Raw genomic sequence first — 22,886 nt, 5'->3', positions numbered from 1 at the left:
GGAGAAGTACTACTCCAAGAAATATACATGTATTTTCTGAATATTCGCCAGACCCCTGTGGTCATATTGCCACTACTAAGAATGGGCGAGTTCGTTTTGCATGACCTGGTGCCCCGGGTGTACGGATGTCGCTTATTGTAGACCATTTCATTGGTCCTAAAGCATTTCATTGGTCCTATCAATCTCTACCTAACCAGGCCACCGGGCCATGCAAAACGAACTCGCCCTAGGTCAGGACAGGAGCACCCATTTCATCGGACTGTATAATGACGTCACATGTGGGTGGTTGCTGCTACGTGGAAAGGAAGTAGCTAGCTAGCCAGTTGCCAAAAATACCAAAACAAATCGACAGTGCAGGGGAAAGACGGTTCATGAAATAGCATAACATTTAAACAGTCATGTCATGATTGAGGCGAGGCGTTTCATTGCACCTTATGGATTACCTAGCTTTCTTTCTGGAGTATTCTTTGACGTGGATCGATGAAAGGTTTGCCTGATTGTTGTCAGCTAGCTAACATTAGTTAGCTAGCTAGGTATCCAAGTTAGACAACTCGCTGCTTTGCTTCGCATTTCCTTTTTTGGAGTAACGTAACTTAGCTATACTAGATCGAGATTGTCGTTAAAAATATATGACACATTACGTGGAATGGACATTATTTCAAGCTGACAAGTTAAGTCTCTTGTTAGCTAACCTCATTTGGATGTTCATACTCCTAGCTAGCTAACCTGTTCACTAACGTTAGCTAGCTAGCAATAGACAGCTATCATGAGTTGGTTCAGCTCTACCCAACTGTCAAGCTTTGCCAAACAAGCTTTGACAACAGCTCAGAAATCCATCGACCGAGTTCTGGACATTAAAGAAGACGAATGGGGTGACACAGTGGTAATGCCTTATGACGGTAGGTGAAGTAACGTTATCTAGCTAGCTAGCTTAGCATGTCTGTGTGCTGTTGTCAGTGGTTGTTTTGGGGTCAACATTATACAACCTTTTGCGTTTGAACATTATTTCTGAATTGATGTGATTACCAATGGAAGCAAGACACTAGTCATCTTGATAAGGAAGGCAGTCATGATGAGGTGTCCATGAAGAGGTGTCTAATGTACTGTACCCAATAAAGCAAATATTTGATATGGTTTGGAGTCTGACTGTTATAAGCCCTTATCATCTGGACATTAACCAACAAGGATTTTCCCGTTAGATCTACCAGGGAAGACTCCATTGAGCAGTGGATGGGGGATGACACAATGGGACTCTCCTCCGGAGGAATGCACCACAACTCTCCCCCCATCGTCTGAGGCCATCACAACCCCTGTTACCCGCATGGTTGTGGATGAAACAGAGAACTTCTTCAGTGCTTTTCTGCCCTCAGGAGAGCTCCAGGGTGTCATGGACAACCAGGTTGTCTCTGTGCCGCCCACCAAGTCCCACAGGCGGCCACAGGAGAAGGATGAGGAGGACATGGACGACGTGGTTAAGGACGACGTGGACCTTCACAAGACAGGCCTGACAGAGACCGACAGACTGGAAGACAAGGAAGCTACTGAGAACCAGGCTGTCCTGACTGAGTCCTCAAGTCTATGGTCTTCCTCGGAAATCGTCCTCGTTCAGACACCAGACCCTCCAGTCCTGGCTCAGAGTGATGCTCCTGATGACACTGACAGTCCACTAATCAGTGAGAGCTGGATAGAATCAACTGTAGAGGATACAACTGCTGTTTCTGAGGATGCACAAACAGAACAACCATTTACTCCCCCAGAAACCCAACCTGATGATGATGTTGTTCACACCTCTGAACCCACCGTCAACACTGAAATGGAGCCCCCCTTCAATCCAACTCCTCCCACACCCCCTAGGGAAATCTTATTGGAGCCCAAAGACCCCAAAGCGGGGGACAGGCAGAGTGACACACCCTCCCCCAAATCGGAGGACAGACAGAGCAACACCCCCTCCCCTCCTGTCAGCGCCTTCTCCTCAGGCACCTCCACCACCAGTGACATTGAGGTTTTGGACCATGAGAGTGTGCAGAGTGAGAGCTCAGCCAGTTCCAGGCAGGAGACGGCAGAGGCCAAAGCAGGCCTCCACCTGATGCAGGGCTCCTTCCAGCTTCTCTCAGCCTCTGCCTGTGGGGACTTCCCCCGCCTGGAGGACTACCCCAAGCTGACCGAGAGCTGTGGATCCTCCTCAGATGCCTTTGAGCGCATCGACTCGTTCAGCATGCAGTCCCTGGACAGCCGCAGTGTCAGTGAAGTCAACTCTGACGATGAGATCCCAGGGAGCCGGACGCTGGCGTCTGTCACCGCAGGGCCCACGCCTTCACCGCCTGTCAGAGTGGCAACCACCGAACAGGAACGGGAAGAGGAGGAGAAGCAACAGGAGGAGGAAGAAGAAGACGAGGAGGGGCTAACAGAAACAATGAAGGATCAGTCTCTGGATGAGAATGAGATGGAGGAGAGTGGTCGCAGTGCCACGCCTGTTAACAGTGAGCAGCCTGAGGACCTGATGGAACAGGAACAGGAATCAGAGGCGGACGTCACACTGTCAGGTCCCACCCCTGACCATGAGGAACCGCTGCCCCCACCAATAACAGAGGAGAAAAGAGGAGTGTCAACATGTCAGATTCTGGAGCTTCAAAAGGTAACACACCTGTTCAGAACATGACGTTTGTAACTTGTAACAACACTTTTTAATGAACAGTGTGTGTGTGTGCGTGAGTTGGTGTGTCCCTTTTATAAATACCAACGTCTGGAGAGCAATATAGTAAAACACCAAAGTAAATAGTCACTCTGGATAAGCTGCATTCCCCCAAACCATCATGAATAAACAATGTGCACCTCTGTTTTGAACAACGCTTTTGATGGAGACTGTGAGAAGACTGAAGGACTAATAATTTAATAAGTTTAGAAACAAGGTGCCTTATCAGTGTTTTTGATGCATTGGTTTGTGGAATATCCTTTTTTTGTAGGTAATTGATGAGCTGTCAAGCCGCCTTGAGAAGAGGGAGTTACAGCTGCTGTCAGTCAGCAAAGACAAGGCCAGGCTGGAGGAGGAGTGTGACAACCTTAAAGAGTGAGTATAAAGATCCTGACAATGTGTAAAACCCATGTCTGAAATGCATTGTAAGGGCAGGAAGAAGCAGTGTACAAAACAAAAGGAACACCTTCATAATATTGAGTTGCACCCCCTTTTGGAAGGAAAATGATGTGGATATATTGAAACAACATCTCAAGACATCAGTCAGGAAGTTAAAGCTTGGTCGCAAATGGGTCTTCCAAATGGACAATGACCCCAAGCATACTTCCAAAGTTGTGGCAAAATGGCTTAAGGACAACAAAGTCAAGGTATTGGAGTGGCCATCACAAAGCCCTGACCTCAATCCTATAGAAAATGTGTGGGCAGAACTGAAAAAGCGTGTGCGAGCAAGGAGGCCTACAAACCTGACACAGTTACACCAGCTCTATCAGGAGGAATGGGCCAAAATTCACCCAACTTATTGTGGGAAGCTTGTAGAAGTCTACCCAAAACGTTTGATCCAAGTTAAACAATTTAAAGGCAATGCTACCAAATACTAATTTATTGTTTGTAGACTTCTGACCCACTGGGAATGAGATGAAAGAAATAAAAGCTGAAATAAATCATTATCTCTACTATTATTCTGACATTTCACATTCTTAAAATAAAGTGGTGATCCTAACTGACCTAAGACAGGGAATTTTTACTAGGATTAAATGTCAGGAATTGTGAAAAACTGAGTTTAAATGTATTTGGCTAAGGTGTATGTAAACTTCCGACTTCAACTGTAAATGTTTTGTGTTGCCCATTCACCCTCTGAATGGCACACATACACAATCCATGTCTCAAGTCTTAAAAAATCCTTCTTTAATCTGTCTCCTCCCCTTCATCTACACTGATTGAAGTCTATTTAACAAGTGACATCAATAAGGGATCATAGCTAACCCGTCTACTTGAATAGTAAAGAAACAAATAGCAAATAGTTTGTCGGCCAATTTGTCCACTTGGTTGTGTCTATGGTAAAGTATAGTCTATGGAAAAGGATGGTCCTTTAAGAGACTGAGGGGTCTCTCTGTGTTGCAGTGAGGTGATAGGTCTTAAGGAGGAGAGTTCCAGTGTGCAGTCTCTGAAGGAGGAGTTCACCCAGCGCATCGCAGACACAGAGAGGAAAGCCCAGCTAGCATGCAAGGAGAGGGACATTGCCAAGAAGGTAAAACACAAGCTTATTACTCCCTGTCTGTGCCAGGTATTACTGTCCCTGGTTACTCTACCCCCATAATAATTGATTTTAAGATTATTGAGTCAAATAACTGAACATTAGTGACCGTGATAGTCACATTATGAACAAAGCCGCCTTCAAGAACACGCTCTCCAGTTTATTTTACTGTTCTGCTTCCTCCATAGGAGATCAAGGGGATGAGGGAAGAGCTGTCCACCAGACTGAACTCCAACGAGACTATGGAGATCATCAGAGAGAAGGAGGAGCAGATCCGAGAACTGCTGGAAGAGGGTGAAAAGCTGTCCAAGCAGCAGCTGCAGCACTCCAACATCATCAAGAAGCTGCGTGTGAAGGAGAAGGAGAGTGAGACCAAAATCTCCAAACAGAACAAGAAGCTGAAAGAGCAGGAGGAAGAGCTCAAACACCTACAGCAGGTCAGTGGAAATATATATATTTTAGAAAAATCGCATTACTTCAGTGGTCATCAGAAGTCTATCCTGATCCTGAAAGCCCATTTGGTATTTAACCCTGCCTGGCTGTGTGTGTGTGTCTGTAGGTTCTGGATGAGAAGGAGGAGGTGGAGAAGCAGCACAGGGACAACATTAACAAGCTGAATGTGGTGGTGGAACACCAGGAGAAGGACATGACCAAACTCCAGAGTGACTCAGAGGAGCTCCTGGAAAACAACAGGAGCCTGCAGGCTGCCCTCGACAACTCCTACAAGTAAGGATACATACTGTACTTCACTCTACTAGTATAACTCGCACAGGTGAAATATTAGCTCACTCCACCCTACTTTTCCAACTCCTGCTTCAGACGTGCAGATGTGCTTGTAATTTTGAAATCCCACAAAGACACAACATTCTGACAGGTAAAGACTGTCACAGAAGCACCAACTCATACAACATATCCAAGCCAGTGTAGTAACGTGGCGGAAGGTAGCCAGCGGTTAAGAGCGTTGGGCCAGTAACTGAAAGGTCGCTGGTTCGAATCCCTGAGCCGACTAGGTGAAACATCTGTCGATGAGCAAGGCACCTAACCCTAATTGCTCCTTTAACTCGCTCTTGATAGGAGCGTCTGCTAAATTACTCAAATGCAAATGTGTGTCTGTGATCTGAGGGAGCTGGCGGTGCTGCACAAAGCCAAGGCCAGCCATGCCAGCGAGGCCCAGGAGGCTGCTTTGAGCAGGGAGACCCAGGCCAAGGAGGAGCTGGCTCTGGCCCTGGTGAAGGCCCAGGAGGAGGCCCGCATGCAGCAGGATGCTCTGGTCAACCAGGTGGCTGATCTGCGGCTGGCTCTGCAGAGGGCTGAACAGCAGCAGGCCAGGAAAGAAGACTACCTGAGGGAGGAGATCAGTGACCTGCAGCAGGTAAGAGACACTCACACAGGCCTGTTCTCCTCATGTCTTCTTTGGAGTTGACTGTAAGGGGAAGCCGTGCTTGTGTGTTAGGGGTCAAAGGTCACACATTGATGTGTTTGCCGGTTGTCTCCATAGAGACTGCAGGGGGCGGAGACCAGGAACCAAGAGCTGAGTCAGAGTGTTACCTTGGCAACGCGGCCCCTGCTCAGACAGATTGAGAACCTGCAGGCCTCGCTGGGGGGCCAGACCGCATCATGGGAGAAACTGGAGAAGAGCATCTCAGATCGACTAGGTTACTCTCAAAAGTTACTCTAGTTTGTAACAAGCTTTTTAAGAGTCTTCTCTGGACCACCGATTGCTCCTTATATATATATATATATATATATATATATATATATATATATATATATATATATACACAGTGGGGAAAAAAAGTATTTAGTCAGCCACCAATTGTGCAAGTTCTCCCACTTAAAAAGATGAGAGAGGCCTGTAATTTTCATCATAGGTACACGTCAACTATGACAGACAAAATGAGAAAAAAAATCCAGAAAAATCACATTGTAGGATTTTTTATGAATTTATTTGCAAATTATGGTGGAAAATAAGTATTTGGTCAATAACAAAAGTTTCTCAATACTTTGTTATATACCCTTTGTTGGCAATGACACAGGTCAAACGTTTTCTGTAAGTCTTCACAAGGTTTTCACACACTGTTGCTGGTATTTTGGCCCATTCCTCCATGCAGATCTCCTCTAGAGCAGTGATGTTTTTGGGGCTGTCGCTGGGCAACACAGACTTTCAACTCCCTCCAAAGATTTTCTATGGGGTTGAGATCTGGAGACTGGCTAGGCCACTCCAGGACCTTGAAATGCTTCTTACGAAGCCACTCCTTCGTTGCCCGGGCGGTGTGTTTGGGATCATTGTCATGCTGAAAGACCCAGCCACGTTTCATCTTCAATGCCCTTGCTGATGGAAGGAGGTTTTCACTCAAAATCTCACGATACATGGCCCCATTCATTCTTTCCTTTACACGGATCAGTCATCCTGGTCCCTTTGCAGAAAAACAGCTCCAAAGCATGATGTTTCCACCCCCATGCTTCACAGTAGGTATGGTGTTCTTTGGATGCAACTCAGCATTCTTTGTCCTCCAAACACGACGAGTTGAGTTTTTACCAAAAAGTTATATTTTGGTTTCATCTGACATTCTCCCAATCCTCTTCTGGATCATCCAAATGCATTTTAGCAAACTTCAGATGGGCCTGGACATGTACTGGCTTAAGCAGGGGGACACGTCTGTCACTGCAGGATTTGAGTCCCTGGCGGCGTAGTGTGTTACTGATGGTAGGCTTTGTTACTTTGGTCCCAGCTCTCTGCAGGTCATTCACTAGGTCCCCCCGTGTGGTTCTGGGATTTTTGCTCACCATTCTTGTGATCATTTTGACCCCACGGGGTGAGATCTTGCGTGGAGCCCCAGATCGAGGGAGATTATCAGTGGTCTTGTATGTCTTCCATTTCCTAATAATTGCTCCCACAGTTGATTTCTTCAAACCAAGCTGCTTACCTATTGCAGATTCAGTCTTCCCAGCCTGGTGCAGGTCTACAATTTTGTTTCTGGTGTCCTTTGACAGCTCTTTGGTCTTGGCCATAGTGGAGTTTGGAGTGTGACTGTTTGAGGTTGTGGACAGGTGTCTTTTATACTGATAACAAGTTCAAACAGGTGCCATTAATACAGGTAACGAGTGGAGGACAGAGGAGCCTCTTAAAGAAAAAGTTACAGGTCTGTGAGAGCCAGAAATCTTGCTTGTTTGTAGGTGACCAAATACTTATTTTCCACCATAATTTGCAAATAAATTAATAAAAAATCCTACAATGTGATTTTCTGGAAAAAAAATTCTCAATTTGTCTGTCATAGTTGACGTGTACCTATGATGAAAATTACAGGCCTCTCTCATCTTTTTAAGTGGGAGAACTTGCACAATTGGTGGCTGACTAAATACTTTTTTCCCCCACTGTATATTTTTTTTATATATATATAATTCATTTAACCTCCCACACTTTAACTCAACAGTGGAGGCACAGGCCCAGCTTGCCGTTGCCGTGGAAAAGGAGCGTGCAGCAACCGAGGAGCTGATGGCCATTAAGGCCCAGCTGGCCTCGATGGAGTCCCAGAATTCCCTGCTTCGACAAGAGAAAGGGCGTCTCCACGGTCAGCTGGACGCAGAGAAGACCAGGCGGGAGAAACTGGAGGATGACAGCAGCAGGTACTGGAGGGCTTTTTTCATAGGCTCTGTGAGACTAAAACTGTTGCACAGCAGTCAGTTGCCTTTGCTTTCATTAAGGTGGACCTGACGGCTATCCATTACAGAGCTTTGGAGCCTTTCCATTAATGCCCATTTTCTGTCATCCTTATGGTTTAGGGAGCATGTGGAGCTGGATAATCTGAGGGGAGAGCACACTCGAGCACAGGAGGAGGCCAAGAAGGAGAAGGTATGTTCCCTCCCCTGCCCTACTCACCCTGCAGTAATGGAACAACGCTCCTCACACATCCGTAATTACCTCTATTCTGTCTGTTCCTCCCACCAGCTCCTCCTGACCAATCAGCTGGAGATGGAGAAAATGAAGGTGGAGCAAGAGAAGAAGAAATGCTACCTAGCACAAGAGGCCCTCAAGGAAAAGGTATATATATTTATCAATGTCTGTTCTATATATCAATGACCAGCCTTGTGTGTCTGTTCTTAAATCAATCTGTGTGGCGCGAGACTGGCCTGATGTATATGATGTTTCTCTGTCATTAGGAGCGGAAGGTATTGGTTCACTCTGTGGGTGAGCCCCCAGCCTCATCCACCCCCTCCCTGTCCCGTTCCAGCTCCATCAGTGGGGTAGATCACGCCGGCCTGCACTCCTCCTTCTCCCAGGTACTTGCCACAGGCACACCTTTTACCCTTTCGTACCCAGCCAACCTCCCATTTCTAGCCCAGTATTAGGGATGACTTAGAAAGTTATGTTTTTTTGTTTATTACATGCAGCTCAGTAAGAGCTGTTGGTAGAGCATGGCGCTTGTAACGCCAGGGTTGTGGGTTCGTTTCCCACAGGGGCCAGTATGAAAAATGTATGCAGTCACTAACTGTAAGTCGCTCTGGATAAGAGCGTCTGCTAAATGACAAAAAAAACAAGATGAATAGGGAACTTATGACAAAGGGCCAAATCCTAACTATTTTGCATAATTGGTTCATTTGAGGTTGAATGGTTAACAAGACCTGTTTTGTATTTCATCAGGAGGACTCTCTGGGTCACTCGTTGGGGACGATGACCATGTCTATGAGTGGGACCAACCTGTATGAGGCGGCTCGGCTCAGTGGAGGCTCCAGCATCATAGAGAACCTGCAGTCCCAGCTCAAACTCCGAGAGGGAGAGATAGCGCAGCTACAGGTACCAGCTGCCTGCCTGACACTGCTTTCACATTGCTTTGAGGACTACCATTGGAAGTCTCCTACATGCATTTCTTTAAATGCCTTCTAGTTTTCAATGAAGTTTATGATTTACAAATATACTGTTGTTGAAAAACTGTGCTTGCCAGGATCTTACCACTCGCTTCTCATCTCCCTCTCTCTCTCCATCCCTTTCTCCCTCAGCTGGAGATCTCTAGTCTGGAGAGGACTCGCTCGTCCATGGCGGAGGAGATGGTCAGATTGACCAATCAGAATGAGGAGATGGAGGACAGTGTGAAGGAGATCCCCACACTGAAAGTGCAACTTCAGGTGAGGAGAGGATCAATTCATACAAATACCACTAAGCCAGTGAAATACAAGTACCACTAAGCCAGTGTAATCATATTAGGGTCAATCCTTGTTGTGATTCTTTACTTAAAAACCAAGATGTTATGTGAGAACTGACATCTCACAAGATGAGTTGCTGGGCAGAGATGTATAACCATCTAGGAACAGATAAAGGAAAGGTAAAGTCAATTAGGGTAAACCCTCTTGTGACTATATAGATCTAGTGTTGTCCTCTGAGCCTGTGTTCTGTGACTGACTGTGTTGTAGGAGCTGGAGCAGAGACACAACACCATCCTCCAGATGTATGGAGAGAAGGCTGAGGAGGCAGAGGAGCTGAGACTTGACCTGGAGGACGTCAAGAACATGTTCAAAACCCAGATTGACGAACTGCTCAAGAACCAGAAATAGACTGTTCTATCTAATGTCCAGACCATACACAGTGCATTTACTGTAAAGACGGTAAAATAAGAGTTCATGCACATTTTATTTCTGATTACAGAATAGTCTCTCTTTTTTTTTTTTAGGTGTTCCATCACTGTCTCTAAAGGAAGTGGCATTTGAAAGTCTGTGATTTATATTATTTTAACAATCAGAATCTAACTATTTAAGAGGGAAATTATGGGACTATGGGTAATAAATCAATATCTTCTTAACATGTACAGATATGAAGGATAGTCACAATTAAGATTCTACAGTCATAATTTACTAGTTCCTTTGCATTGATTCAAAACCCAACAACCTGTTACACAGATTGTTTTAGATATCACTGTCCTTAATTGTGATCGACTGGCTTCCTTTTTCACTTTGTGTGTAGTGGGATGATTCAGAATGGACTATCAAGTTATATTGACAGTTTATATCCCCCTAACCCCAGCATCCTAATTGCCATCAGTGTGTATGTTTCAGAATACTGTACATCTTACTTTAGGATGAAAGAACAGAAAGGAGAGTAAATATGGTATATATTGCTTGCTTGCATTTTGCTTCAGAGGTATCATGTATAGACAACCAAACCTTGCCCTTGATGTGTATCAGTGGACTAGGAAATCTGTTGAGGCAAGGCAAGGGTAATCTGCAGATATCGCAGAGGTATTTTCCTTGGAATTTAAAAAGAAAGCTATGATTTAATCTCATGTAAACATGATGGTGTAAAATGGAGGTTTGCTCTAAAATGTTTGGTCTTTCCCTTAATTGTTTAAAGTTGGACAGAAAACCATTAACTGTTATAACAAATGTATCAAAAATAAAGAATATTGCACAGTGGTATGTAGTCAATAGTTTACAGGATTATTCACAGATCACTCATGTGGCATAGACATTATGTTAATAACACTGTTGATTTACAAGATTCTTGGGGTCTAAAATGTAAAATCTGTAAATAAATAAACAGTTATTGGGATGGGGATTTATTCGTGATGTGCTTTTTTTTTTTGTTGCAGAATTGTAGGCAAAAACAACTGCACTTCTGCAAGTCTGAACTACATGCTACAACTCCACCTTGTGACTAATAATATACTGCATGCCAGTGTAAGGTTTCCGGTGTTATGGCGACCTGGAGCATACATTTTTGTTTGCAGAAGAAGGTAAGCGCCAGGTTTAATGTGTAGTTTAATCTACTGATCGACCACATACTGTTTCTATTCCCGAGAAGTAGGTTTTCGAAGTTTGCTGGTTCTAAACTTTCACTGTCACCATTTTCACTTGGAATGCATTGAATTGTACCGTGTACCAACAAAAGTGGTGGCACCAAGAATGTTGCAAGCTGATGTCTGGGTAGCGGGAGCACAATGATGATGATTTGTCGAGCAATGCAAATATTCTAGTCCAGACATTTTAGGGGCGTTTTGTATTGGTCGTGTATTAATAATATTGGTGCAACTTGTTAACGAGCGCTTTGGAGTGGCGTACTCCGTAAGCTACAGATAATTATCTTGTAGCTGAACAACTAGTTAAAATCGGATACAATGTTTCACTGTGCGCGTATAGTTGATAGCGTGGGTTACATGCAATAACACGATTGTGTTCTGGATGCGCAATTTATTACTTTGATAAAATAGAAGGCCCTGCGATACTCCCTTGGAGAAGTCTAGACGGCTAATAGATTCAGGGAGCAACATTTTACAACAGAAAAGCATGCCGTAATTATGTTATCCGACATATAGCCTGTTAGTGTTATTATTCAAGGCTCTGAACTTACATATAGGTCTACTAACAACTTGACCATCTTTATGTTTTGAAGCATTATGCCATTTTCCCACGGACTCAAAAGCATATCAGATATTTGGTTCATTGTTCCACAAATAAAATAAAAAGTCTCTCAGCCTGAGTGTAAAGTAGGCTAGGCTACTGCTGTACTGTATTTAACGTTGTTTTGCTTTGCTAAAGCAATCTATGGTTGTGTCAGTATATATGTATTAACAAACACATTTTCCACCAATAAGGGTTTTTTCTCAGGACAAGCACAGCAGCATGGGAATATAATATGATTATGTTATGTGTTGATATTCTTCTAGTCTGCCCTTTTTTGGTAGCTGTGTTCTCATGGGTCACATGTCATACTGCACTTGTTTTTTTAAAGTCAGTTTCCCCTATCCCAGCCATGATTGCTCAAACAATGGTAGGAAAAAGGTCACTAATGTTTCCTTCACTAGGACCTCTCCTATATGGAGTTCAGATCCGCCTCGAGGCAGGTTTCCACACTATAGTCTATACCCACACGCTTGTAAACTGCGGTATCCACCTCTTGTCTGCCTCTCTTGCCTTTTCTTTCTCCATCTCTTTCTCTATCTCCCTCTCCTTTTCTCTCTCTTTCTCTCTCTCTCTCCACAGAGTTTGGGCTGTGCTGTGAGGTAAGCCAAGGCGACTCTCCCATGTGTTTGTGTGGGACTGACTATGCTGTTGTCGATAGCACTGGTCATGGTCTGTACTTACACTGTGGTAGCTGCCGAGAAGGCTGAGAACACCAGCCACAAACCACCACTCCACTACAGCAGCCTCTCGCTGCCACATGACCATATCCCCTACTTCCTTCACACTAACAAGAGAGTGGCCAGGCTCTGTCGAGAGGACCTGCTCTGCCCTTTTAAAGTAAGAACTGCACTTTCATTGTTTTTTAATAGTACAGGGTGAGCTATTGTTTTATTATCACTGTGTAATTATCACTGTGTAATTATCAATGTGTTATTATCACTGTTTTATTAACACTGTTATTATCACTGTGTAATTATCAATGTGTTATTATCACTGTTTTATTAACACTGTTATTATCACTGTGTTATTATCACTGTTATTATCACTGTTTTATTATCACTGTGTAATTATCAATGTTTTATTAACACTGTTATTATCACTGTTTTATTATCACTGTGTTATTATCACTGTTTTATTAACACTGTTTTATTAACACTGTGTTATTATCACTGTGTTATTATCACTGTGTTGTTATGTTGGGTATCGTACCATGTTGGGTATTGTCATTCATACTGTGGGGTGGGATTAGCTATTTTTAACGCTTGAACTCAGTTGAACTTTTGTCAAGGTGAATCTATTTTCTAAGCAGCCAGTCTTGTGGACAGAGAGTGACAAACGTTAAGAGCTTACGATTACTGAAAGTTTAAAGCTTTGGACAGTGACCACATACAGATGTTTTTGTGTATCATGGTGGTACATGTAGGCTGTTTAGTGTGATCTTTCATGGTCCATCCAAGTGTGTGTTAGCACATCTTTAGTGCTTCCCTCCCTCCCCCTCCCCCACCCTTAATGTTTTATGACAGGATGCTCTGCTGGATGTGTCGGCCTGCTGGGGGTATGAGAAGAACTGTGCCCCAGAGAACCGCTTTGGCTATCCTGTCTGCACCAAGGTCGACTCTGGATGGTACAACACAATCCCCCTCTCTGCATTTCCCTTTATTCATTAGCATATTGTGCCAAGCTCCTGTCAAACATGTGGATGTGCATAATTTATTTCTGCCACTGGTTTGGCCTAACAGAGATCTTTGTCCTCTTTAGGGCCAGCTCAGTGGAGGCAGCCCAGGAGCTGTTCTGGAAACAGGCAGACTTTGGTTATGTCATGGAGCGCCTCAGTGAGATGAAGACCCTCTGCAAGGCCACCAATCCTGTAAGCCCTGCCTTCCCTCAGAGCAGCTGCACACAGAGGACTCAGGGATCCACAGAGATAAACAACAGGGATAAACGGAAAAGGCATTTGCTAAATGCTTGCATTTGATTTCTAGGGAGATTCGTCTCTGAAATGCTCCAGCCATACTCGCTTCTGCAGGGCGACCAATCTGTACCTCGACCTAAGGAACCCTCGCAGAGGTCATGAGAGGTCAGTGCACCCTGGGGGACACTTCCTGTCTAGCGCCCCATCTGGGTTCCTTGTTTTTTCCTGCATGGACTATGTCAGGGGAAGAATTCTAGTAGTTTATTTTGGGTCTGTTCCTTCCATTTGCTTGTCCCTTCACCTTCATCGACCTAAAGGACAGGATAGGCAATATGGCAGACACTCATCTTAGCCTAATGAAATAAATGATTATCAAATTAAAGAAGTGCGGAACTCACCTGTGCTTTCTCTGCAGGTATAAGGAGGACTTTCTCCAGGAGGGGGAGATTGGGGGGCGTTGCAGTCTGAACAGTCGAGCGCTGGCCACAGAAGGAGAGCACAAGAGCCCTCTGCAGTCCTGGTGAGACAAAACAGAGAATCCTTATGCCCCTCCCTGAACTGGCGGATTCATATCAAGGTTTCTTCTTACTAAGGACGTTTCACTTTGTAACAAAATTATTTGATTGATTGACGATCATATGAAAGACACATGCTCTTTTTCCCTCCCAAGGTATGCTGAACTGCAGACCTACACAGAGCTGGACTATAACACCACAGATGAAGAGCACTGTGACATCATCATTGAGAAACCTACTGTATTCATGAAGCTTGACGCAGGTGGGAACAATCTTCATGCCTTTTAGTACAATGTCAAATAACTAATTCTGTTTGTGTACAGTGTAGAACTAGTGACACAGTAACAGATGTACTGAGATGTGATGGACAAACCTGAATGTGTCTTTTTCACAGGGGTGAACATGTACCATCACTTCTGTGACTTTGTCAACCTGTACATTTCCCAGCACATCAACAACTCCTTCAGCAGAGACATCAACATCCTCATGTGGGACACGGTGGGTACAACATTCTGCAACATTCTGCAGCCCATCTCCATTTCACTGATCTGAGAGGACTGGATAGGTGCAAGAAATTTGGTGATGTCTCCACTGGGCCCTCCATAGGCTAATTTGAGATTTTACCATGTTGCACGCTGTTGTTTTGTTCAAAGCTGTTTGTACTGTACAGAAATAATTGTTAGTATGGTTGTTGACCAGAGTGTTGTGTAAAGAAGTGTTAGTATGGTTGTTGACCAGAGTGTTGTGTAAAGAAGTGTTAGTATGGTTGTTGACCAGAGTGTTGTGTAAAGAAGTGTTAGTATGGTTGTTGACCAGAGTGTTGTGTATGGCGGTGCTGTGTTTTACATGTGACTACTTGCGTGCGGAGGGGATCAACGGGAAGTAGCAGGTGAAAAACAGAATGATTTATGGGAAACCTTATCCTGTCCATTGTTCCCCCCTCTGTCTGTGAAGGTAAAGGATAAGGGTATAGAAAGAGAGGGAGGGAGAGAAAATGACAGCGAGAAGGAAAGGAAGGGCCTTTCATCTGACAAACAACACAAGTTGTTCAGTAAAACAGGTGGCTGACTGCTGGGAAAGGTTCTAATAATACAAACCACTGTTTCGTAATAGTCTCCATGAAATCTGGAATTGAGTTTTGCCAGTTTGATGAAGCAACTGAATTTCTTCCTTTTCAGAGTTTTAATGGATATGGGGATCTGTTCAGTGAGACATGGAAGGCTTTCTCTGACTATGACATTATCCATCTGAAAACATTTGACTCTAAAAGGGTAAGAGAGTCAAAGCTTGGGTTTTGTGTGTGTGCATGCGTGAGTGTGTGTGTGTGTGGTCGTACATGGTTGTATAACATGTCCATTACCTTGAAACAGGTGTGCTTCAAAGATGCCGTGTTCTCCCTACTCCCCAGGATGAGATATGGGCTGTTCTATAACACACCTTTGGTACGTATTCTGTCTGTATCTCTCTATGTAATGAGAGATATAGAGATAGAATTGCGCCGCCTTTGAGGAAATCTGAATCCCTTTGAACTGCTTGGGATGTCCCTGCCTTTCTGACTCCATGCATTTTCTTATTTTTATCACACAGGCTTTATGTCCGTGTTTTTTTTTTCATACTTCTCGCATCCTCATTCCGTTTTCCTGCATCCTCTGATATCCAGTTTGGTCATAACATGCAATTTGTGTCAAATATTTATGTTTTGTATTCATCGTGTCCAGCTCTTATGTTATTTAAATGATAATTTCAAGGAGATGTGGACAGATGGTAACATGTAAATACGTAGGTCTAGGGGGCAGCCTTGAGGTGTGAAATATTGATAGGTTAGCCTCATATCTGATGATTGCTCCTGCTGCTTATATCATGTTTATATTCATGTGCTTATATTTATGACTGCTGTGCTCTGGCCTCTAGGAGTGAATAACAGACCTGTGCTATGCATGGATTTGAAATGTCTTTCCATGTGTATGCAATTATGTTTGGATTTGGCTGATTTCTATCAAATTACACATTTCACTGTGTGTGTGTTCTCTCTGTGTGTGTTCGTTTGTGTGCGTGAGCGTGCATTTGAGGGACACTGAGTGTGTGTGCCTGTGAGGGACACAGACAAATGGAACTGATGGTTTTTTATTGGTGTGTTAATGGCAGATATCTGACTGCTACAGTGAAGGGATGTTCAGGGCCTTCTCTCAGCATGTTCTATATCGACTCAGCATTCCACAGGATGGACCCAAGGTAAGGAAAACTGACCACACACGCACGTATGACTACGCACACACACACTGACACACACACAAACATACACACATAGCACAGGTCACGTTGTTGGCGCACACACACCTTTTCTTCAGTGGTCTGTAACTCCCCGATACAGGCTTCACTGGTCTTTACGACCCCACACTGAGTGCATTTGACTGGATCTTTACGACCATTGAAGACGGTTGCGAGGATGCAGCTCATTGTGTATTCACGGCTGATGCTAATAATATGCTAACAGGCTCCCTGTGAGATGATGGTGCTTGCGATAGAGTCTCCCAGCTGAATGAGAGGTGTGCCCAGTCCTGACCACCACAGCTCCTTTCAGCTCCTCTCAGCTCCTCCATTCCTCTGATTAATGGCTCAGGGAGACACCAGACCATTGTGCTCTTCTCAGCACCATATCAGCTCTCCTTATGCACACACTGCTGTTTCATGTCATCCATCTAATATGTTTTATAATTGGGTAAAAACATTTATTTAGCACTATGTGGTGTTGGTGTACTCCCTCTGGGTTTCTCCTGACAGTCTGTGTGGTTTGTGGCTGATCACTTTCACAGTTTCTCTGTTTTTAGCATCAGGAGTTGTCTTCCTCAGGCTATTTTCACCTCAGATGGCACAATGCCAATGAGACTGAAAGGGAGTTTCGTAGCACTTTTAGCCACTAGATGGTGATGCTGTATAAGATGCTTGCTCTCAACCTTGTTAGCTCAGCCCGCTGTGCTGTAGTTCTATCATCAACACAATATTTGTAAAAAAGAAAAACTTTTTTAAAAGTACTGTAGGAAACTCCCACTTCCCCCATACCTTATTTGTTGTGGCAGTTTTCTACAAGTACATAAAGTCAAGATTAAGGTCCTTGAAAAACTATGGATGGGCTTAATATGTCAAATTATGGAGTTCATCATAATAATATTTGCAGATGTTGCAATTGCTCTTACTGCATATAAAATATACATGTCATATTTATAATATATAATAATAATATATGCCATTTACCAGATGCTTTTATACAAAGTGAGTTACAGTCATGCGTGCACACATTTACGTATGGGTGGCCCCAGGAATTTAATCCACAATCCTGGCGTTGCAAGCGCCATGCTCCACTTTACCAACTGAGCCACACAGTAAGTATCATCTCACTATCCCTGATCATTATGTTCCTGGTTTCAGGAGGGGAGGATTCGGGTCACGTTGTTGGCACGCAGCACAGACTACCGTAAGATATTAAACCAGCATGAGGTGAGTCCAGGCTGAGGCAGCACTGCCAACCCTCCCTCCCTCCTTCCATTGCCTCCTCCAGCTCTTAACTGGCCATTTAAAATTGTATTTGTTATAAACTGCCGGAGTAAAATGCCTGTGATTTATGCGGCCAGTCTCTGTGTTTGTTTGAGCTCTCATTGATCAGAGAATGCATCTCACTGTGTTCATACAGCTCATAAATGCCCTGAAGACTGTGCCTCTACTCGAGGTCAGAGTGGTGGATTACAAATACAAGTGAGTGAACAGTTTGTATTCTTTAGATGCAGTTTAAGGGAAGTCATGTTGGATTATATAGTACTGCTGGAGAACACAAGGCAGCAGCACAAAAGGAATTGAGTAACAGTTGGATTTTATTGTCTGACACACCGCTATTAGAGTGGAGTAAATATTGAATGTACAGTATAGTATGTTGGAGTGAAGTCAGCAGGAGTATTGGGTTAAGTAGTAAGTAAAATTGTAATATAAGCATTTGACGTGCGGGCTGCAGGTGCTGTGTGTGTCACCTGTCTGTCTGTCTGTCTGTCTGTCTGTCTGTCTGTCTGTCTGTCTGTCTGTCTGTCTGTAGGGACGTTCCATTCCTGGAGCAGCTCAGCATTACCCACAACTCTGACATCTTCATCGGGATTCACGGGGCAGGACTTACTCACCTGCTCTTCCTCCCTGATTGGGCCGTCATCTTTGAGCTGTGAGTGACACTTTTCAGTCTGTCTCTGTGTGTCTACAACAGTTTTACTGTACGTCAGATTTTTTCTGGGTCTGTCTGTCTGTTTGTCCCACTGGATCCTTGTCTCTGTCTGTCCTTCCATGCTCTGTGGATGGCAGTAGGGGCCTACAGAAAAAGTACCCAATTGTCATAATTGAGTAAAAGTAAACATACCTTAATAGAAAATGACTAAAGTAAAAGTGAAAGTCACCCACTAAAATACTACTTGTGTAAAAGCCTAAAAGTATTTGGTTTTAAATATACTCTAGTGTCAAAAGTAAATGTAATTGCTCAAATATACACTGCTCAAAAAAATTAAGGGAACACTTAAACAACACAATGTAACTCCAAGTCAATCACACTTCTGTGAAATCAAACTGTCCACTTAGGAAGCAACACTGATTGACAATACATTTCACATGCTGTTGTGCAAATGGAATAGACAACAGGTGGAAATTATAGGCAATTAGCAAGACACCCCCAATAAAGGACTGGTTTTGCAGGTGATGACCACAGACCACTTCTCAGTTCCTATGCTTCCTGGCTGATGTTTTGGTCACTTTTGAATGCTGGTGGTGCTTTCACTCTAGTGGTAGCATGAGACGGAGTCTACAACCCACACAAGTGGCTCAGGTAGTGCAGCTCATCCAGGATGGCACATCAATGCGAGCTGTGGCAAGAAGGTTTGCTGTGTCTGTCAGCGTAGTGTCCAGAGCATGGAGGCGCTACCAGGAGACAGGCCAGTACATCAGGAGACGTGGAGGAGGCCGTAGGAGGGCAACAACCCAGCAGCAGGACTGCTACCTCCGCCTTTGTGCAAGGAGGAGTAGGAGGAGCACTGCCAGAGCCCTGCAAAATGACCTCCAGCAGGCCACAAATGTGCATGTGTCTGCTCAAACGGTCAGAAACAGACTACATGAGGGTGGTATGAGGGCCCGACGTACACAGGTGGGGGTTGTGCTTACAGCCCAACACCGTGCAGGACGTTTGGCATTTGCCAGAGAACACCAAGATTGGCAAATTCGCCACTGGCGCCCTGTGCTCTTCACAGATGAAAGCAGGTTCACACTGAGCACATGTGACAGACGTGACAGAGTCTGGAGACGCCGTGGAGAACGTTCTGCTGCCTGCAACATCCTCCAGCATGACTGGTTTGGCGGTGGGTCAGTCATGGTGTGGGGCGGCATTTCTTTGGGGGGCCGCACAGCCCTCCATGTGCTCACCAGAGGTAGCCTGACTGCCATTAGGTACCAAGATGAGATCCTCAGACCCCTTGTGAGACCATATGCTGGTGCGGTTGGCCCTGGGTTCCTCCTAATGCAAGACAATGCTAGACCTCATGTGGCTGGAGTGTGTCAGCAGTTCCTGCAAGAGGAAGGCATTGATGCTATGGACTGGCCCGCCCGTACCCCAGACCTGAATCCAATTGAGCACATCTGGGACATCATGTCTCGCTCCATCCACCAACGCCACGTTGCACCACAGACTGTCCAGGAGTTGGCTGATGCTTTAGTCCAGGTCTGGGAGGAGATCCCTCAGGAGACCATCCGCCACCTCATCAGGAGCATGCCCAGGCGTTGTAGGGAGGTCATACAGGCACGTGGAGGCCACACACACTACTGAGCCTCATTTTGACTTGTTTTAAGGACATTACATCAAAGTTGGATCAGCCTGTAGTGTGGTTTTCCACTTTAATTTTTAGGGTGACTCCAAATCCAGACCTCCATGGGTTGATAAATTTGATTTCCATTTATAATTTTTGTGTGATTTTGTTGTCAGCACATTCAACTATTTAAAGAAAAAAGTATTTAATAAGATTATTTCATTCATTCAGATCTAGGATGTGTTATTTTAGTGTTCCCTTAATTTTTTTGAGCAGTGTACTTAAGTATCAAAGTTCCTTATATTAGCAACCAGACAGCACAATGTATTTATTTATTTATATTTATCAATGGCCAGGGGCACACTCCAACACTCAGACATCATTTACAAACAAAGCATTTGTGTTTAGTTAGTCCGCCAGATCAGAGGCAGTAAGGATGACCAGGGATGTTCTCTTGATAAGTGTATGAATTGGACCATTTTCCTGTCCTGCTAAGCATTCAGTTAGTACTTTTAGGTGTCAGGGAAAATGTATGGAGTAAAAAGTACATTATTTTCACTAAGAATGTAGTGGAGTAAAAGTAAAAGTTGTCAAAAATATAAATAGTAAAGTAAAGTAGAGATACACAAAAAAAACTACTTAAGTAGTACTTTAAAGTATTTTTACTTAAGGACTTTACACCACTTCCAACAGGGCAGAGTGCTCTCTGTGCTGGATATGGTATTCTGTATCTATATGTGTGACGGACGGGTCTGGCAGCATGCAGTGCTCTGTTAGCCCTTAGCCGCAAGGCGTGGCGGTGAAAACAGCCTAATTTAAACAGGCATTCATCAGGCAGGACTGGGAGGCGGACGGCACAGAGAGACGAGAGAGAGAGCAGGAGATGAAGTGTCTCCATCTGTTCTCCACAGATATAACTGTCAGGATGAGAGCTGCTATCGAGATCTGGCTCGGCTGCGGGGGATCCGATATGTGACTTGGCAGAAAAGGGACAAAGTGCTCCCAGAAGATAAGGTGGGAAACTCCAGCCCCACTCTTGCCACCACCTCCACCTCCACCTAACTCACCGCCCCAGATCCCCAGAGACACCTGACTAATGCTCACCTGTAGCTTCAGCATTTATCACCACACTCATCTGTCATTTTGTTTTTAGTACACACACTCATGCTGCCTCGCACACACACTCACAAATCACAGACCTGCAGTGCAGTGTTCATAAAGACTCTTTCTCTCACTTTTCCTCCCTCCCCCTACTCACCACACACAGGGTCACCATCCCACCCTGGGGGATCATCCTAAGTTCACCAACTACTCTTTTGACGTGGAGGAGTTCATGCGTCTGGTGCTGGAAGCAGCGGACTACGTCCTGCACCACCCCAAGTGGCAGCCCCTGCCCAGCCGTGATGAACTGTAAGCCTGCAGCAGGACAAGGACCAAAGGACAGTTTGGTGAAGTCAAACACATGACTAAAACACAGCCGTCTTAAAAATCTAAAAGTATTTTTAACACTAGAGTTGTTGTATATTATGAAGGTTAAATTTAAGTTTACAACATCACATTTTAGCAATTTATTCTTTCATTTTTTTCTGCAGTGAGTCTTTAAAACAGCCTTATAGGCCAACACAGCCCAAGGTGCATCTCAGTAGCGATAATAAGGTGAAATCAAATGGCCTTGGCAAACCTTATGAGTACCTGCTACCATTTCCCTTGTTAGAGAACAGTATATATGCTATACATACACTCCTTACAACAATTTGTATTACATGCTGCCACTGGTAGTTGCCAGAAAGATGATTTGTTTACTTTCTAAAACAATATGCTTATTTTCTGCATTTTCTGATCAAAGTGGTGTGTTGTACAGTGCCTTGCAAAAGTATTCAGCCCCCTTGGCGTTTTTCCTATTTTTTTGCATTACAACCTGTAATTTAAATGGATTTTTATTTGGATTTCATGTAATGGACATACACAAAATAGTCCAAATTGGTGAAGTGAAATGAAAAAAATAACTTGTTTCAAAAAAGTATAAAAAATAAATAACGGAAAAGTGGTGCATGCATATGTATTCCCTTTGCTATGAAGCCCCTAAATAAGATCTGGTGCAACCAATTACCTTCAGAAGTCACATAATTAGTTAAATAAAGTCCACCTGTGTGCAATCTAAGTGTCACATGATCTGTCACATGATCTCAGTATATATACAGTCGTGGTCAAAGTTTTGAGAATGACACAAGTATTGGTCTTCACAAAGTTCGCTGCTTCAGTGTTATGAGATATTTTTGTCAGATGTTACTATGGTATACTGAAGTATAATTACAAGCATTCCATAAGTGTCAAAGGCTTTTATTGACAATTACATTCAGTTTATGCAAAGAGTCAATATTTGCAGTGTTGACCCTTCTTTTTCAAGACCTATGCAATCCGCCCTGGCATGCTGTCAATTAACTTCTGGGCCACATCCTGACTGATGGCAGCCCATTCTTGCATAATCAATGCTTGGAGTTTGTCAGAATATGTGGGTTTTTGTTTGTCCACCCGCCTCTTGAGGATTGACCACAAGTTCTCAATGGGATTAAGGTCTGGGGAGTTTCCTGGCCATGGACCCAAAATGTCGATGTTTTGTTCCCCGAGCCACTTAGTTATCACTTTTGCCTTATGGCAAGGTGCTCCATCATGCTGGAAAAGGCATTGTTCGTCACCAAACTGTTCTTGGATGGTTGGGAGAAGTTGCTCTCGGAGGATGTGTTGGTACCATTCTTTATTCATGGCTGTGTTCTTAGGCAAAATAGTGAGTGAGCCCACTCCCTTGGCTGAGAAGCAACCCCACACATGAATGGTCTCAGGATGCTTTACTTTTGGCATGACACAGGACTGATGGTAGCGCTCACCTTGTCTTCTCCGGACAAAGTGTTTTCCGGATGCCCCAAACAATCGGAAAGGGGATTCATCAAAATGACTTTACCCCAGTCCTCAGCAGTCCAATCCCTGTACCTTTTGCAGAATATCAGTCTGTCCCTGATGT

At 44.2% G+C, this 22,886-nt stretch overlaps 2 protein-coding genes across 4 annotated transcripts; both read left to right on the top strand.

Annotated features, from left to right (window-relative positions):
* Nucleotides 1-243: 243 nt before the first annotated feature.
* On the top strand, nt 244-10,773 carry tmf1 (TATA element modulatory factor 1). The gene is made up of 15 exons (XM_041887669.2): nt 244-899; nt 1,200-2,635; nt 2,964-3,067; nt 4,094-4,220; nt 4,415-4,663; nt 4,786-4,952; nt 5,349-5,598; nt 5,725-5,881; nt 7,661-7,853; nt 8,010-8,079; nt 8,176-8,268; nt 8,388-8,507; nt 8,869-9,021; nt 9,225-9,350; nt 9,636-10,773. The coding sequence occupies exons 1-15, from the start codon at nt 767-769 to the stop codon at nt 9,774-9,776; spliced, it is 3,519 nt and encodes a 1,172-aa protein (XP_041743603.2). The 5' UTR covers nt 244-766; the 3' UTR covers nt 9,777-10,773.
* Nucleotides 10,774-10,850: 77 nt separating this feature from the next.
* On the top strand, nt 10,851-21,793 carry eogt (EGF domain-specific O-linked N-acetylglucosamine (GlcNAc) transferase). Of its 3 annotated transcripts, none has more exons than XM_041887666.2 (16): nt 10,851-10,951; nt 12,198-12,455; nt 13,142-13,242; nt 13,377-13,485; nt 13,601-13,695; nt 13,946-14,050; nt 14,201-14,307; nt 14,440-14,543; nt 15,224-15,316; nt 15,416-15,487; nt 16,191-16,277; nt 17,472-17,540; nt 17,734-17,795; nt 18,127-18,246; nt 20,779-20,881; nt 21,135-21,793. In XM_041887666.2, the coding sequence occupies exons 2-16, from the start codon at nt 12,261-12,263 to the stop codon at nt 21,279-21,281; spliced, it is 1,569 nt and encodes a 522-aa protein (XP_041743600.2). In that variant the 5' UTR covers nt 10,851-10,951; nt 12,198-12,260; the 3' UTR covers nt 21,282-21,793. The 3 variants fall into 3 exon arrangements, with proteins under 3 accessions (XP_041743600.2, XP_041743602.2, XP_045079199.1); XM_041887668.2 differs by having other exon boundaries at nt 18,049-18,246; XM_045223264.1 differs by lacking the exon at nt 10,851-10,951 and having other exon boundaries at nt 12,377-12,455; nt 13,097-13,242; nt 18,049-18,246.
* The last annotated feature ends 1,093 nt before the right edge of the window (nt 21,794-22,886 follow it).

Source organism: Coregonus clupeaformis, chromosome 10, assembly GCF_020615455.1.
Source record: "Coregonus clupeaformis isolate EN_2021a chromosome 10, ASM2061545v1, whole genome shotgun sequence".
In the NCBI taxonomy this organism is placed as follows: Eukaryota; Metazoa; Chordata; class Actinopteri; order Salmoniformes; family Salmonidae; genus Coregonus; species Coregonus clupeaformis.
The sequence above is the reverse complement of the archived record's forward strand: the minus strand, read 5'-3'. Positions and strand labels throughout refer to the sequence as shown.

What these genes read in the sequence shown, in the direction of transcription:
- tmf1 (XM_041887669.2), top strand. Translation starts at nt 767, where the DNA reads ATGAGTTGGTTCAGCTCTACCCAACTGTCAAGCTTTGCCAAACAAGCT. An exon ending in AGCTCAAACACCTACAGCAG is followed by an intron (nt 4,664 to 4,785) that starts GTCAGTGGAAAT and finishes GTGTGTCTGTAG; the next exon opens with GTTCTGGATGAGAAGGAGGA. An exon ending in AGATCAGTGACCTGCAGCAG is followed by an intron (nt 5,599 to 5,724) that starts GTAAGAGACACT and finishes TTGTCTCCATAG; the next exon opens with AGACTGCAGGGGGCGGAGAC.
- eogt (XM_041887668.2), top strand. Translation starts at nt 12,261, where the DNA reads ATGCTGTTGTCGATAGCACTGGTCATGGTCTGTACTTACACTGTGGTA. An exon ending in ATTCATGAAGCTTGACGCAG is followed by an intron (nt 14,308 to 14,439) that starts GTGGGAACAATC and finishes TCTTTTTCACAG; the next exon opens with GGGTGAACATGTACCATCAC. An exon ending in TGTTCTATAACACACCTTTG is followed by an intron (nt 15,488 to 16,190) that starts GTACGTATTCTG and finishes TGTTAATGGCAG; the next exon opens with ATATCTGACTGCTACAGTGA.